The sequence below is a fragment of the Antechinus flavipes genome, chromosome 1, assembly GCF_016432865.1.
Source record: "Antechinus flavipes isolate AdamAnt ecotype Samford, QLD, Australia chromosome 1, AdamAnt_v2, whole genome shotgun sequence".
Taxonomy (NCBI): Eukaryota; Metazoa; Chordata; class Mammalia; order Dasyuromorphia; family Dasyuridae; genus Antechinus; species Antechinus flavipes.
The window spans coordinates 3034573-3051304 of record NC_067398.1 but is presented as its reverse complement, the minus strand read 5'-3'; the positions used below and the strand labels follow the sequence as shown (position 1 = coordinate 3051304).

Here is a 16732-nt window from a genome sequence, read left to right as displayed (position 1 = left end):
CATGTGTGACGCGCATTACACACGGGGTGCCACGTACCGTACACCGTGCACTGCGTGTCATGGTACGGGACACTCGTGGTACCTACAGCTGACATTTTGCGCCTGGCATGTGTAAATCACGTGCATATGTTACGAGTGTGTGATTCTGCCTTGGGGGCGCCTTTCCTCCCCAGGGGGTCCTCCACAGCCCCCGAGGGGCCACCTTGTCGGCCCTACCTGCTGCCACCTTGGCGGGTTGGGGGAGGGGGGCCCTGTCACTCGTGTCTGAGGAGGCCCCCTACCATCATTCAACCTCCGATGTGTCTTAATTAAGCTGTTTGTAAAATGTCTTCTGGCATTCTGGGCAAAATGGAAAAAAAAATCTTGACATCAGACGATAAAATTGGATATGAATCAAACCCGTTTAATAATGTATTCTTATTCTCAAATTTGACTTAACTTAGCTGGGCTGCTACCAATAAATATGGAGGTAAGGAGATACAGACAATATCCCTCGGTTTTATACAAAACTTTAAATATTTGTATATTTTACAGAAGCTACAGATCTCTTAGAACAATATCTCGTAATGCTACCCAGTTTGAGCGGCCTGCAGGCAAGCTTTGGTTGCCAGGAAGAGATGGTCCCGAAGGGGGGCTCCGTGACCCCCCAAGAGGCCCCGGGTAGTGAGGTTACACTGTGTAATTGCACATGGTCTAGCGATATGACATGAGAAGCACAGAGAGATATATAATGGAGCAGGCGATTATAGGTTTGGCTAATAGAAGCTCACTAACTCACTACAGATATAGTTTTCTACGTAGGTTCTGTGATTACGCGAAAGGCAAACGTCCTCGCTTGGAGCCCGTCGGGAACCGCGGGGCAGTGACTGAGCTGGGCCTCTGGGGCGCCCCACCTGGAGCCCGGGAGGAGTTCCTCTCCCTATTCTCCAGGCCTGCTCAGGCCCCAGAAGGACTGCGTTACAGTACTGCCCGATTCCTCAGGGACAGAACGAGGCCCAGGCCGGGTCATCGCCCCGACGTCGTCGTTCTTGTCGGGTCGGTTTTTGTGACCGTGAATCGATCTCTGCGGAACTCAGTATCCCACAGGCATCATTCTCCTATTCAGAATGGTTAGTAAAAAGGCATAAGGGCAAAAGTTTGGCCTATTAATCTTGCATTTTTAGTAAAAAAAAAAAAAAAAATTAGGAACCGTGTCATCTGACATTATCTCGGGAAAAAGAAGCTAAGCTCTATAGCTCTGGGTCCCTACCGACTTTGGAAATTCTGCCTTGGTTTTTGTCAATTAAGGACAGGACTCGTCCAATCACGTGCCGTGTTTACAACGTCCAATCAAAGAGAGCTGTTTTGTAAGCTGAACTCGGGCTGAGACTTGTCCGACCTTAACAGACTTCAAGTATCCTGAGAGGTTTCCCTAGAGGCCCGTGGGTGTCGGCGGGTTCCTTCCCGGGCCCTACTTCCGGAAGTTCCCGAGCTGGACGCTCATTCGGCTTAAGACGCAGCGGAAGGTGGCCGGCTGCAGCTCCCAGTATTTCACGGGGTTATTGAATAGACTGATGGCGCTGTATAAGGATTTCTTCTTCTTCGCGACTGTGGGGCAGAAGTCATTGACCCCGACTCTGGTGATGTTGTTGTGATGGAGGAAGATCACCTGTTCCGAACAAGAAGACGGCTCAGAGATAGATTGGGGGGGGGGGGAGAAGCAGCAGGAAGGCCCCCGTGTCCGGGAGGCTCCCAGAGCTGAGACGGGAGGGAGGAGGGAGAGCCGGAGAGGGGGGCACAGGCGGGAGGCCTGAGCACCCTGATTGTGCTGTGGGCCCGGGAGGGCCTCATGGGCTCCCTGAACAGGCAGCGGATGGTGACTGAAGCTCACCACCAGCACCCTCTTTGGTTCAGAGGACACTCAGCCAGCCTCGAGGGAGGATTAGGTCACTGGGCTGGGGGGGGAAGAGCTGCCGCTGAGGCTCCTAGATTCTGCTCTATGGGCAGGACCTCGGGGGTCTGGGGGAGACTGGGGGCTCTCCACAAGGGCAGCATGAGCCCCCTCATATTCTGATCATTGTATTTCACTAGAATTGGTTCCCTTTGGAATCCCGGAGGGTTTATTCCATGCTATTATAAAGAGCCTGATTCTGAGAGCCACAGAACATGGCCGCCCTCGGGGCTATCTGGGGCAGGGAGGGAGGGGGCTGTGGCAGTGACTGTGGCAGGGACAGAGAGGGGGCCGTGGCAGGGAGGGAGGGGCCGTGGCGGTGGCTCCCCGTTGGCCAGCCTCACCTGGAGGTATTTCAGGTCCTGTAGGCCGGGGGGCACCTTTTTCAGCTTGTTTTTCTCCAAGTGGATTTCCCTCACGTGCGGGATGTTGGCCAGACTGCCATTCTCGATGTCCTTGATCTTGTTATTCCCGAGGCCCAGCCTGAAAGGGAGGACAGAAACATGGCGGCGCTCTGGGTTAGCCAAACGCGTGGCTTTTCCGGGCCATCACCGAACCTTCAGTGACATCTTTTCCTCACCTGAATAAGCATTTCCTTTTGGTGTCTACCGGCCCTAACTGTGGGCAAAGTCTCCCTCGGACGGGGCCCACGCCATGAGCACCTCCCTCCCCCACTGCGTCTTCCACCCGGCGCTGCAGGGAACGCCCACCCCTTCCCAGCAGCCCCAAGCCAGCCAGAGGGGCCCCGCTGTCCCCGGGTGGGCATCTGGCGGGCTCTTCCGCTTCCCGAGTCTCGCCTCACTGGGGCTTTTACCTTTGGAGGTCTTTGTACCGCTTAAAATCCTCCAGCTCCACGGTGGAGATTTTGTTGTCGTCCAAGTGCAGCTCCAGCAGAGAGGACGGGAGGCCTATTGAGGAGGAAGGAGAAGGGCCCTGGGTCCGAGCCTGGGGTTGGGGGCTCACACCCCCCCTTTCCCTTTGGAAAGCCCCCCAGCTGCTCCTCCCACCTCTTTGCCTTTGCTGTCCCTCGGCCTCCCTTATGCCTAGGACTACGACCTCCCAGATCTCCCATTCTGTGATGAGGAAGATGAGGAAAAGGAAGAAGAGGAGGAGGAGGAGGAAGGCGATAGTACCGACGAGAGCATTGATATAGAATCTTAAGATTTCCAGAACGCTTGGCAAATATGATCGCCTTTGATTCTCACAACAACCCCACGCGGTTGCTTGGACAGAGTTAAGTGACTTGCCCAGGCTCACCCAGCTGGCACAGGTGGGAGGCCGCGGAGCTTCCGGATGCACCGTGCCATCACCTCAGTGCCCAGGAGCCCCGCTGGGGGGAGGGGGGGAGAAGGGACCGGGGCACACAGAGGGTCGCGTTAGGGATGGCAGAGCCCGCTTGCTCTGAATGTTGAAGACGAGCACGACTGAAAGAGGATTGATGGTGGGGACTCTGAGCATCTGGCCCCGCTGTGCTGGGAAAGGCAGATTCGAGGGATGGAAGCTAGGAAGGGTCCCAGGGCCTCGGTTCTGTTCTGTGAGTGGGTCCCCCTTTTGCTCTGGCGGGGTCGGGCCACGCCGCCCCGGGGCTGGGCCCGAGCCCCATACTCGCCGACCCCCGGCCGCGGTGCCTGCTGGGACCCCTCTGCAACAGTTTCAGAGCATGATTGTTCTACTCACGCCTGTCTGGAACTGGGGCATCGTGGGCAAGGCCCTGGCTGGGGCCCCGTGAGAAATGGTGGTTCTTAGTGTCGGGAACCCCCAGAGCTGCGTCAGGAACAAGGAGATGGCCCGAGTCCTAGGGCTTGTGCCGGGGGGGCTGTTCCTGATTGAAAGGCCTGGAGACCTTCTCGTGTTTTAAAGGCAGGAGGGGCCGGTGAGGGAGGGAGGTCTCTGCCTGGCATTTGAGGCGTTCTTTGTTCGGGCCCTGGGATTTCCCTCCGGGTGGCGGGATGAGCACAGTTCCCCAGAGCCCCTGACTCTGGGTCATCGGCTTGGTTATAAGGCTGAGCCTTTCTTGTGTCCGTCGCCCCAACCCCCGCCTCTGATGGCGGGAGGTGCGTCATGTCTGACGCTCCAGGACCCCCTTGGGGATTTCTTGGCAGAGACACTGGGGAGCGGAGATCTCAGTGAAATGCGGGAAAAGCTAAGGTGGGATTGGTTGATGGGCGCCGCCCGTCCCGGCGAGAGCGCGCCAGTGGGGGCGTTCCTCTGTCCGGCCAGTGAGACCCGGCTCCCAGGCAGCTGGGCCGGTCATCCCCCGCTGCCTCCATTTTCTCACCCTAACCCTCCCTTCCAGCGGGGTTTGAAGCTCATCTGAGGCTCTGTTTGCAAGGGCTCGGCCCAGGGCCTGGCACATAACAGGGGCTCCATAAACGTGGCTTCCTCCTTGTTGCTGGAGGCCAAAGTGGCCCTGAAGTGCCCCCCCCCGCCATCCCATGAGAGCGCGAGGCATGCGAGCGCTGAATTTTAGGGGGAGGCCCTGCGAGATTCAGCTGCAGACTTCAGCTCTCCCAGTCACTCCTGCATCAGAAAGCTCCCAGTCACCCGTCAGATAAAAGCCTCTCCCGGGCCCTTCCACTGGTCCGTCCCCCTTGCTGGCTGTGGCCCCGGCGGCCCCCACTTCCCGATCCCTGGGGGGGCCAGGGGCGGGGACCAGATCCATGTCCTTCCCGTGCCTTGCTTTCCTGCCTTTGGGCTCTCCGGTCCTGCCTCTCCGGAGGCTTGTCGCTGCCTCCCTCTGCCTCCCCAGGGCTGGTCTAGCACTTAGTAAAACCTCGGTGGGCGCGCCTTGCCGTCACCGTTACCCGTTTCTTTGGGGCCCTTCCCTCCTGGGCCTGGGGGAGGAGGGAAAGTCCTGAGAGAAGTTGGGCTCGGGGAGCCCTGTGGAGCACGAAGGATCCTGGCGGGGTCATTGGCGCCCAGAGCCTGGGGATGCCTCCTTAAGTCGGCGTTTGGCCCTGTGGGGGGCCCGGCAGCGCCCGCCCCCGAGGCTGCTCCCTTCTTAAAAACCAAGCCGCGGCGGGTGGTCTTGGAAGCGCGGGCGCAGGGCGGTCTCCCGGGTTAGCCCGTAGCGCTGTTTCTGACGAGATCTCCAGAGCGCAGCCTCGGCCCCGGCCCAGGGGGCCCCGTGGCTCCTTCTGCCCGCAGATGCGCCGGGGGGGGGAGTTTGGAAGGTCTGGAGCGTCTGTTCTGCTGAACAGCGTCGGGGCTCGGCCCTCGCCAGGAACGGGGCTTGTGGCTGTGGGCTGGAGGCTGGAAAAGCCATCAAGTGTCCAGAGTGTCTCGTTTGGGTTTTACCGCCCAGGCGTGTTCCAGAAACAAGGATGGCGGCCTTCTGCGTCTAGCTGCCGGCCAGTTCCCATCAGCTCTGTCCCGCTGACTGGGGGGTCTCGTTAGTGTTGGAAAATTCCATGGAAAAAACGAGTGTAAAAAGCCACAGATGGTAAAGCTCTCGTAGCATGATGGTCAGAGTGAAACAGCTCTGCTCGGCTGGGGAGCAGCCCCAGGTCTCCCCGGCTGCTCTGCAGGGACCTTGCGCCTTCCCCCTGGGCTGGGACAGGGCCGGGAGCGTCCCTAGCATTAGCAGAATCTGTGGCATACAGCAGGCGCTTAATCATTGCCTATCGACCGGATGGTTAAGAATCCCTTGCTCTTGATCTCCAGCCCCACTGGCAGAGGGCTCAGTAGCAGTGGAGGCTCCCAGAAGCCACGGGGCTCCTGCAGCTCCCCAGGGTCTCTGAGGCTGGCAGCCCCCAAGGCTGTCCCCGGGCACCCATGCCTCAGGAATTGTCACAGCTGCCTAGAAGTCCTTGGAAAAACTGGGGAGTGTGTGAGTGTGTGTGAGTGTGCAGGAGGTCTGGGGGGGGGGCTCTCCCTGAGTGTGGCAGCCCCGCCCTTCAGCTTGTTCTGGTGCCAGACTGCCCCAAAGCTCAGAAGGGGAATCCGGTCCCTGCACTTTCGGGGGGGTTGGGGGGGGGCGGAACCCCAGAGCCCCCATGGCTCTCCTTGAGCCTGTCACCGTCAGGGAGGCGTCAGCGAGCTTCCAGAGCTTTCTGAGCCCGGCCCGAAGAGCTTCAGGCAGAGCTTGGGTCAATGGCCCGGCCTTTCCCGCCAGACTTCTGACATCGCCTTCAAAGCTTTCCCATAAATGGGAAAAAGAAACCTTCAATTCAGAGTCACCTTGGACGCTGGAGGAGAAAGGCGCGGAGTGGGGGGAGGGAGTCACAGCCAGGGGGCAGTTCTGCGGCCCTGGCTCCTGAACCCAACCGCGCTGGCTCCCGGACCGGCGGCTTCCTTCCCGGGGAACGTGGGCGGCTTCGGCATTTTCTGTGTCTGTTTCTAGGCCTTGTGAAGCCCTCTATTTTTGCATTTTTGTCCCCTGCTCATTGGTTAACTGGAAACTGGAAACTGAGGTCCCTGCTGGAGGAGCATTTGTGACATTTCTCGGGCATCAGACGGTCAGTGGAGGGGGATGCTGGGACTTGGTCTGTGTGCCTCAGTTTCCTCATCTGTAAAATGAGCCCGAGTAGGGAATGGCCAACCACGCCGCTATCTGCCGAGAAAACCCCCCAGGGGGTCGCAGTCGGACCCGGCTGAAACGACTGAAGCACACGTTACCTGGGACTTACCTGGGAAGAGCTTCCTAAGTAAACTCACCAAGGGGGGAAAGAAAAGGCTCCTTTGGGGCAGACCCTACAGTCGAGCCCCAAGCCCAGATCGGCCTTGGGGCCTCCTGGGCCTCTCTGCTCTGAGTCCAGCAGGAGCCCGGCTGCTGATAGCCCCTCTTGGCCAGCCCTCTTCTCTCATGAAGCCCTGAGGTCTCCCCAGCCAGCGTGGAGGCCAGAGGCTCCCCTTGGCCTCCAGCAAGAGCAGCCTTTGCTTCTGCCTCCTCTCATACCCCCCGGTCCCTCCCTCACACAGGCTGGGCACTGAGCGGGTGCCCGTGCTGGCGGCCGCCCCAGGTCCTCCCGGACGCATCGGCGGCGCGTGAGATGGCCCGCACGCACCTTTGGGGACGGAGGTCAGCTTCGCGTCCGCAATTCGGATGTGAAAGACCGTCACTCCTTCAAAGGCTGCGGGATCGATTCCGTCGTTCTCCAGCGGGTTGGCGCTCATTTCTAGGAAGCAGAAAGCACCTCATTAACAGAAATTGGGAGGGGAGCCCCCGGTCTCCCCCCGGCCCACGTCAGAGCCCCTTCTGCTGGCCACTCGGCCGGCTTCCCCGAGCCTGGCCAGGGAGGCCCACAGGGGCAGCTCAGACGCCCCAGACCCGGTCCTCGGGACTTCTGCCCCACACCGTCTTCTCCCATGGTCCTTCGGGCTCTGATGCAGGCTCGGAGAGCAGTGCTGGCAGCCGGGCCTTTATGCCATTGTGTACCTTTAGGGATGAGGAAGGGGCTGCTCTGGCCTGCCTTTGATTCTTCTGTACTGAAGCCTTGGGCAAATAAATCCCTGACCCTCCTCATCTGTCAAATGGAGCTAATGGCATCTTTGAGCCCAGGACCAGGTTTAAAATGTACTCCCCATTCACCTGGGGCACCTGGAGAGCAGAGACCCGCCTTTGCCTCCTTCGCCCCTGGCACAGGGCCTGGCCGCGGTAAGAGCTTATTAAATGCGTGTTGATTGACTGACATGAAAATCTTAAAAACGAGCACTTGAAGTGCAGGCTCACTGCCCGGGCGTGGAACCGCCAAGGGCCAGGCCGGTGCCCAGGGCCGAGGGGCCCGAGCGCAGCCTGCCCAGCGGCCTCTTGGGCGATGCTGGTATTCCCTATCTTGTTTTGGCGATCTTTGCCAGGGCTGTCACCACCAGCCTTGTTCTATAAGCCGAAATGTGCGAGTCATTGATCCTGAGCAGCACAAACCTGGGGTCTGAGAGGGGGCCCGATGCTTTTCCAATGAAAATTAGAGAGAGCTTGTAAAAATAGGATCCAGGAGATTTTCCCACAGGCATTCTGCTCGGCCTGGCAGCTGAGCTCCAACTGGTGATGTAAATAAGGGGGAGGGAGAATTTTACAGACTTTAGAGCCGCTACTGGTCAATCAGCAAGCCTTGATTAAGCACCTGCTGTGTACTTGATGCTCGGGATAGGATGTCAGTTCCCACCCTCATCTTCATCAACAAAAAGGCAACAGATTTTTTAAACAATGCCTCTGTATGCCAGTAAGCGAGGGGCCCGTCTGAGGTCCCGGCCAGGTCCTGATGTGCAGCCAGGGACGAGGGGGTGGCCACATGGCTACGCTTAAGCGCGATGCCCCAAATGCACAAGCACAAATAACCAGTAGTCAGATGTATTTTGCAAATAAGTTTCTGTATTTGTTTTTTACTCTGCAAATATTTTTTGAATTAATTCATGGATAAGCAAATTTTTTCTCACAAATTAGATAAACAGTCTAGGAAATGGATTCCAGACATTTTCCCTTTCACTCTGCCTTAAAAAAACAAGCAGAACTTGCTCGACTTAAGGTGGAGGCCCTTGGTCGTTTTACAGGCTTCTCCTCTGCAGCCAGAAATGGCTGGATGCTTGTGGTTCGATTAAGCTGGAGATAAGTCTGGTGGAGAATGAAGGGCCCTGGGCACCTTCCGCCCCTCCAGTCTGCTCTTACTGTCACTGGGTTCTGCGTCTCCCTCAGGTTCCCTGAGAAAGCTGTCCAGCCTCGCGGGATTTTGGAGGCTATAAAATCGGGCGCTTATTGTTTGGATCAGAAGTCCATCAGATCCCCGGGCTTAAAATGCTGGCCCTAATCAGCTTGCTTTATCACTGGAAGAAAGTGTCTCTTCCATAAAAAACACCAGTCTGGGCACCCGTTTGACCATTTTCGAAGTCAAGAATCTGACATTTGGTAACAGTTAAAGAGTTTCTTTCACATATGGAAGAACTTACCCAAGACGTGTAAAGCATTCATTCCTTTGAACGTCCCCTTTTGTATTTTCTTAACTTTGTTGTCGTGAATCCTGAGTTCTGCCAATGACTTGGGAAGGTTTATGGGAATCTCGGTGAGCAGGTTGTGGGACAGGTAGAGCCTTCGAAGCTTCTTGACGGGCAGAAAGGCTTTGGGGTGGATCTTGGTTAACTTGTTGTTGTTTAGCATGAGGCCCTGGAAGAAGGAAGCAGAAGGGCCCGTTATCAGGCGGGGGGTCTGGGCATCCAAGGTCCGGTCTGAAGTTTAAGGGGATTTCAGAGCCCACGGCCTTCATCTGGCTTTTCAGATCACCAGCAGTCGGTCCCCTTGTCTGGAGATGGCCTGTAAGACCATCAGGCTGCACCCTCTGTCCCTCACTTGAAACTCTTGGCAAAGATGACATCTAGGACTAGAGGGACTTCCCTAGAGACTGGAATAAAAAGCAGCGTCGGAAAACTGCAGGGCAGCCGAGCCTTCGGGGAAGGGAAACCTTCCCACCGGGAGAGCATCCCCTCTACAACCACCCGGGGCTCAGGACCCCCGAAGGAAAAGCGACTCTGCCTTTTGGGGATCCCCCGTCTCCTGTTGTCTTTCCTCACGACTGGTTAACTGGGGATCTGGAGCAGTCTAAAGGGGTTTCTTGTTCAAGGATAGGTGTGACCGCCCAGACAGAGCGTCCCTGCGGCTCATTTTTGCTTCTCCTTCCTCTGGCCACTCACCCTGTTCCCCTCAGGGAGCCCCCTGAGGGGGGTCCGGCAGGATAGCCAAGACCCAGGTCTTTAATTTTTACACGAATGAGGGACGAGTGGGTATATTCTGGAGTGAAAAAATGGTGGAAAGTGGCCAAATGGCTATTTCTATTACTGTTGGAAAGGGGGTGACCGTCCACCAGAACCCAATATCACTATCCCGGGAATGCTAGGCTGCTTTTCCTGGCCATCAAATCTCAATTTGGGCTGTGTCCTTGAAGCTTGTAGCCACGCCTCTCAGGGGCCTAGAGCAGCGCCTGGCACCTCAGAGATACCAAAAATTATGTTACTAATTGAAAATGCCCTGGGGTCCTCCGGCTCGGCCATAGTTAACACAGGATAATGACCGAGGTTAAAGCGGTCCCACAACATGACCACGCCTTGGCTAAGGGAAGCAGTCAGCTGGTCAAAAAATAATCTTTGTAGCAAACATATCCACTAAAGGTTTGGTATCTAAGGTAATGGAGACGAAGAACAGAGATAGAAATGGCGCTCTCCAGGAGGAAAGCATTGAAAGGCTTCGAAGAGCAGGGCAGTCGCCGTCTGTTAACAGCCCCCTGAAAGAAGGCTTCGGATCGCTCCTAAGGAGGGAAACACAAATCAGAGCCACCCGGAAGTTTCCTGTCACCCCCTGCAGACCGGCAGTGACTAAACTGGGAACAGTCGGCCTTAGCGCACCTGTGGAAAGAGAGGGACGCCGGTGCATTGTTGGTGAAGCTGTGAAGGAGCACAACCATTCCAAAACACTTTGGAGTTAGGCAAGTAAGGTGAAAGGTCCATTCCCTTGGACGCAGAGATTCCCCTGCCGGGCCTGGACCTTTGTCTCCACCGCAATAATTCCAGCGGTGTTGGTTGTTGGAGCTGGAACTGGAATCTCAGTTGGGTGATGGCTGAACAATCCGCCATCTGGGAGCGTGATGGAGTCTGCCCGTGCTGGGAGAAGCAGCGTGCGAGGCTGCGGAGGAGCCTGGAGAGATTGACACGCACGCCCGGCTGCAAAGTGCAGGGAGCAGAGCCAGGAGAATCCTCCCAGCAGGGAGAGCCACAGCGAGCGACTGCAGGTTAGCTCTCGACAACAAACTTGTCCCCCCTCTCCTCCCCCCACTATTTTTAATTTGTCTTCTCCTTGAGAATGGGAATTCCCTGTGAGGGAAGAAGGGAATGTCTCCCACCCCCAAGGAGCGGGTTCTTTGGGAGAAGACAAACACCTTTAATGGTGTCTATCACAGTCAGTTAAAGGGAATACATATGGACAAATAAATGCACAGGGCGGAAGGAGGGCGCCGGCAGGGTTACCTAGAAGGGGCTGGAGTGTTTGAGAGCTCCGGGCGGGGGGGGGGGGGGGGAAGGGAAGGGGGGCTGCCGAGAGGGGCTGCTGCAGGCCTGCCATGGAGCTGGGAGATGGAGCGTGGAAAGGGGGGATGGCTCCTTTGGCCTCCCGGAGAGGGGCCATGTCCAACAGCCTCAGAGCCGGTGGGGCCCCATCGCCCCGGGCTGAGGAGCCGCTGGGCTTATGTGAGTGGGGGAGGCCCTTCCCAGTCCTCTACAGACTACTGAAATGGCTTCTCGAGAAGCCACAGATTGGGAAAGACTTGGTCGGATTTCGAGGCTGCATTAGCATTGGCCCCCATCCGTCATTCCGGAGCGGCGAGACTCCCCACCAGGACCCCGGGCAGCAAATGCTCAGGAAGCTCAGCCGCCCGAGGACAACAGAAGGCGCTTTGGGGGCCCATGGGGTCTGTGACTTTCCTTGTTGCCGCACCTTGATTTTTGGGGTCCGCAGCCACCCTCCCGCTGCTGCCGGGGCTCTCCCGAGGCCGCACGGGCCTTTTGATCACTGAGCTCGCTCCATTCCTTGGCCATCCTCCTGGGGTTGAGTTACCACTAATGAGCTCAGCAAATGCAGAATTACTCAGAGGTTAACCCTCTAGCCCCGCATCTGTCGGCCAAGAGCATCCACACCCCTGCGTCTTTCTCCCCTTTTCGGCTCCGGGACAGCCCAGAAGCCGCTCGCTAACGAGTCTGTGCCTCTTGTCGATAAGCCTCTGCGTGAAAGCCCGCTGTGGAAGGGCAGGGAGGGGCCGCCTGAAAGCAGGCTCAGCGGAGGGTTTTGTGGCCCTCCCTCACCTTCCCAGATGCTTATTAGAGATTGCTGTGACTCTCTGGGCCCCGGATACGTTTCTGGTCCCGGGCCAGTTTGCACATGATGTCCTGTGCCTGCTTTGCTCTGCTCAGCCTGGTTGGAGGGACATAAAAGGGAGAAGAAGGAATGTCTTTTGGAGAAAGGGTTCCTGCCTGGCACCCGCAGTGCTGCCTAAGCATGTCGGCCTGGCACGCTGTCCCTGGCCCCACTCGGCTGTCAGTGTTTCAGCGACGGGGAACTGCCAAAAATGGAAGCCAAGCTGGAGTCCCAGATTTCATCATTAAAAAATAATGTGGGTGTACAGCAAAACCAGCAACGGGAAAGCGCAGCCTTCCACCGAGGGGATGCTAATCGGGCGGGAAAGTGGCTGGAAAACCGGCTCGCTCCCAATCACGGGCTCCAGTGGTTGTCTGCTCCCGGGGAAGCGAACCCTACGCCCTTAGAAGCCCCGGGAAGGGAGACCCTCCGGGCCACGGGTTGGGGGACTGAACATCCATCGTGCCCTTGGGGTCCTTGCTCTGAACACTCTTTAAAGACTCCCAGCCACAGTAAGAGTAATTCATAATTTACATAGCACCTACTGTGTGCCAAACTTTGTGCGAAGCTCTTTGTGGTGATTACCTCACTCCGTCCCCACAACCACCCTGGGAGATGGTGCTATGTAATTACCCATCTGGCAGCTGGAGAAGCATAGGTGAACGAGGTCACGGAGCAGGACCTTGTCTGAGTCCGGATCCTCCGGGCCCCAGACCTAGCTCCGTCTCATCTCCATGCTCCTCCTTGCCCCGCTTATGAATGCAGCCAACAAAAATCATTCTGAGCTGGGGGGCCGCGGGCTTCACCGGCAACCGAGGGGGCCCGAGACACAAGCACGGCAAAGAATGCTTCGTCTAGACCTGCCCACTTACTATCCCGAGAAGGAAACCGAGACCCAGAGGCCCCGATAGATGTGAGCCCCCCCCCCTCGGGGCGCCTCAGACCATCTCCAGCCATCCTGCCTTCGTTTCACTAAGCCTCTGGTGCCTTCTTGGGAAAGAGATGCAAAGAAGAGAACTGGATGATAATGGGACTAGATAGATTGCGAGCTGATTGAATGAGACAAGTTTAAAGATTCTGAAGGGCCACCCTAGGGAAGACGGATCCAAGTATTCTGTTGGACCCAGAGGCAGAACTAGGGGTAATGGGAAGGGGGGCGGTTACAAATATGCAAATTGGGGGATACTTTGGACCCTGAGAGCTTTCCAGATGGTCCTGAGCTTTTTGGAGGGGGCTCCTTTCTCCAAAGACACCCATTTTGGCCGGGGTATTATGGGGGGGTTCCTTTTTGGTCTGGTTTAGACTAGAGGGTTCTCAACTGGCCTCCTCTGTTGTTCCCTGCTGGGGCAGCCACTGGGTTTTTCATAGATATTAGTCACCTAAACAAACCTGTTTATTCATCATGATGATGAAAAGCACTTGAAACTCTGAGAAGGAGTCAGTGTGTATGTGAATGGATGGATGGATGGATGGGTGGATGTTGAATGGTTGGGTGGAAAGATGGATGGGTGGGTGAATGGATGGATGCATGGGTAGGTGGATGGATGGATGCATGGGTAGGTAGATGGATGGTTGGTTGGATGGATGGATGGGTGGGTAAGTAGATGGATGGATGATTGAGTGGATGAATGGATGGATGCATGGATGGATGGATGGATGGTTAGATGGGGGGGGTGGATGATTAGAGGGATAGATTAGAGAATGGCTGGGTGGATGGTTGGGTGGATGGATTGATGGATGGTTAGATGGGAGGCTGGGTGGATGGGGAAGTGGATGAATGGATGGATGCATGGATGGGTGGATGGATGGCTAGGTAGATTAAATATTATCCCATTATACACACACACACACACACATTCAATTAGACATCTTAAAAATATGAAGATAAACTCTTACATAAAGGGAAGCGAGTCCTTTAAAGTCATTCTCTTTGATCTCCTTGATTTTATTGTTTTGAAGATCTATCAGTCTGGTATCAAACGGGATGTTGTTTGGGATCGATGTCAAACCTGAGTAATAGACAGACAAACGGGTCACGTGGCAGAAAACCACCCCCACCCTCAGAGAGAAAAAAGACTCCTCTCCACCATATCACCTCCCCTCCTTGTTCTCATCCCTAATGTTCCGTTCTCACTCCTCTTCCCAGCATGGAAGGATCCCTGGGGCCTCCCAGTCCTCCCTGAGCCCAAAGCCCACCCTGCAGGTCCAAGGACCAGCCATGCTGCCCAAAGGCAGATTGGAACCTCCTGGGGGAGGGAGCCCTCGCAGGGATTAAATCCCAGAGCTCTGGCGGCGTGGCCACTGACGTTCATGACCTCGTGTATTGGGGTTCCCCGAGCTCTGTTAGGGCCCTGCTGCTGGTGCTTTGACTCAGACGCCCTTTCCTTGCCATCTGTGGCAAGGCAAACCAGGAACAGAGGGAAAAGCTTCCCTGATCTGGGATCAGGGGGTAGGCAGTGATTAGTGTCTGTGAAGGGGAGGCCAAGACAAAAAAGCTCATGGGAGAAATGAGATTCGAAGTTGGCTCTGAAGGCCAAATAGGCCTGGGAATGATGGGGGAGGCAGCCTGGGCCGCAGATGGCACTCTGCTCGTGATGGGTGTGCGCTTCCCACGTACGGCTTCCTGGGCCGATGCCGAGTCCTGGCTGGCAGCCTGACTCGGGGTCCAGTGGGACCGGCTGGGAGAAGGACGGAGGGCACCCTGATCCCCGGATCCTCACCCCAGCACCCGCAGGTTCCTATGGGACTTCACCCCCTTGTGTAGCTTCTCTCTCTCCCCCCTGCTGGCTCCGTTCCCCCCATCTACAGTCATCCTAGGTGATCAATATTCACTCCACTTTCCGCCTTCCCTGTCTCACTCCTGCCCTTCCCAGCAAAATTTCTGGAAAGTAACATCTGGGCATTGTCTGCAGCTCCTCCTCCCCACTCGGGGGATTGAAATCTCCCTCCAGGCCCTGCCGTTTTCCTGAAGTCTCCTTCCAGCATCACCAGCTGCCTGTGATGCACTGCCTGGTATTACCTGTCATCCCCTTCTTTTTAGGCTTGGAGGAGTTTTAGTGGGCCCTATCCCCACCCATGGTGCACTGCTAGCACATAGTAGGCTTTTGAAAGCAATATCGGATTCGTGCTAGCACACAGTAAGCTTTTAAAAGCAATATCGGATTCGTGCTAGCACACAGTAGGCTTTTAAAAGCAATATCGGATTCGTGCTAGCACATAGTAGGCTTTTAAAAGCAATATCGGATTCGTGCTAGCACACAGTAGGCTTTTAAAAGCAATATCGGATTCCTACCGAAATTCAATTATAGCAAAACAATGGGAATATTCTTTGGAGTGTTTGGAAGTTCTTGTCGCTGTGCTCCCAGCTGAACATTGAGCTTCAAAAAAGTTACTCAGTGCACAAATATTAACTATCCACTCCATATGGGACACCGGGAGTACAAAGATAAAAGCCAGTTAATCTTTGCCCTCCCCGCTTAGGTGCCCAGTAAAGGCCGGGGGGAGACGGCCATCTGGGGATGGGAAGAGCCTGGCTTGGGCTGACTTGGCTGCTCTGTGGGAGCTGCCACCCGCATGGTGTTTGGAAGGAACCCGGGGACCCTGCGAGGAGGAAGGGCATGCCAGGTAGGACACAGCCCAGGCAAAGGCACAGAGGTGGGACGATGTAGATTTCTTACCCAGGTCAGAGCAGTGGACGACCCTGGAGTAGCACTGGCATCCAAAGGGGCACGACGGGAACAGATCGAAAGGGAAGAAGGGCATGATGGGCTGCCTAGTTGGGAAGAGGGAATTGTCATCGTCGTCATCGTCATCGTCGTCGTCGTCTGCATCCTCCATGTCCTTGAGCATCATGTTCTTGAGGGTCAGATACGAAGGGCTGGAGAAGGGTTTGGCCGAGCCCAAGGCCAGCAGCAAGAGGAGCACGTATTCCTTCATGTCTGCTCCGAGGAGCTCCGGGTCTGGAAGGAGATGGACACAGGCGAGGGGCGTTATGGGGGGTTGGGGGCCGGAACGTTACGGGAGCGGCCGGCCGCGCCTTATTCACATCTGTCCTTTGCCTGTAAGCCCGCGGGCTTACAACATACCCCACTCCCCTGCCCCGTGCTCCGAGCCGGGTCCCAGAGCTGCATTGTTCTCATCACGTCCCCTCAGCAGACCTCCCAGTGTGTGCTAGCCCAGGAAGCCCCAAGCACACCCCCTGCTCCCAGCATCCCTTCCTAGAGAGGATGAGGAGACTTCCCTCAGCGTGTATAAGTGACGAGGGGAACCGGACCTGTGATTTCATTGGTAGCGGGAACTCCCCCAGAGCAGCTTGCCTCCCACGCCAGTTAGACTCCAAAAGGGATCAGGGGCAGCTGCCGGAAGCCACGTTCATCTTTGCCTAAAGCTCGGGCTCAGTCCGAATGCCTTTCAGTTCCCTTGACGCAACCCAGGCCCTCCTCCTCCTCCTCCGTTTCTTCCCTAGGCCCAGGTCGCGTCTGTCCCAGAGCCACACACTCACTGCTGATGAGCCCTAGGGGCGTTCATCCACTTGATCCTTGCTGTGTGGATGGTCAGGCCGCCTGATCCCTTCCCGGAGGCTCTGCAGTGCTCCACCATGTATCAGCCCAGTCAGCAGTGCCAGTCACCCTGGAGGACCTTTACCTGGACTTCGCCCTTCCTCTTCCTCACCACAGCGGCTAAAGCTTTTGTCAAGCATGTGTTTTGCCCGACTAGTGCTTCTGAGCGTCACTGGGTAAGGGACGGTCGCTGGGTAAGGGACGGTCACTGGGTAAGGGACGGCCGCTGCTTGAGGAAGCCAGAGGGACCTGGGTTGAAGAAGAGACGCCTCGCTTAAAGAAGCAAAGTGCCAATAAGGTGGTTTTGTTCTGTTGGAGCCAATACTATTTTCCTCCACAAACAGTAGCCACCTTGCGATAATATTTGTAAAGCGCTTAGCAAAGTGCCTGGGATCTAGTAGGTGCTTAATAAAA

At 56.3% G+C, this 16732-nt stretch overlaps 2 protein-coding genes across 2 annotated transcripts in view; one reads left to right on the top strand and one right to left on the bottom strand.

Annotated features, from left to right (window-relative positions):
• Positions 1-16732, top strand: part of CENPP (centromere protein P) — a 122839-nt gene that overhangs the window by 42700 nt on the left and 63407 nt on the right. The gene's annotated exons all lie outside the window — the stretch shown is intronic.
• On the bottom strand, positions 383-15735 carry ASPN (asporin). Its single transcript, XM_051977614.1, has 7 exons — positions 15437-15735; positions 13656-13768; positions 8813-9026; positions 6937-7047; positions 2745-2838; positions 2275-2413; positions 383-1648 (listed from the first exon to the last, which is right to left on the bottom strand). The coding sequence occupies exons 1-7, from the start codon at positions 15693-15695 to the stop codon at positions 1451-1453; spliced, it is 1128 nt and encodes a 375-aa protein (XP_051833574.1). The 5' UTR covers positions 15696-15735; the 3' UTR covers positions 383-1450.

Bases quoted from the DNA above. Each gene is read 5' to 3' on its own strand.
- ASPN (XM_051977614.1), bottom strand. From the start codon at position 15,695: ATGAAGGAATACGTGCTCCTCTTGCTGCTGGCCTTGGGCTCGGCCAAA. The intron at 7,048-8,812 runs GTAAGTTCTTCC...TCTGCTTCCTAG, and splicing joins GAATGCTTTACACGTCTTGG to AAATGAGCGCCAACCCGCTG. The intron at 2,414-2,744 runs GTAAAAGCCCCA...CCTCCCTTTCAG, and splicing joins CGGTACAAAGACCTCCAAAG to GCTGGGCCTCGGGAATAACA.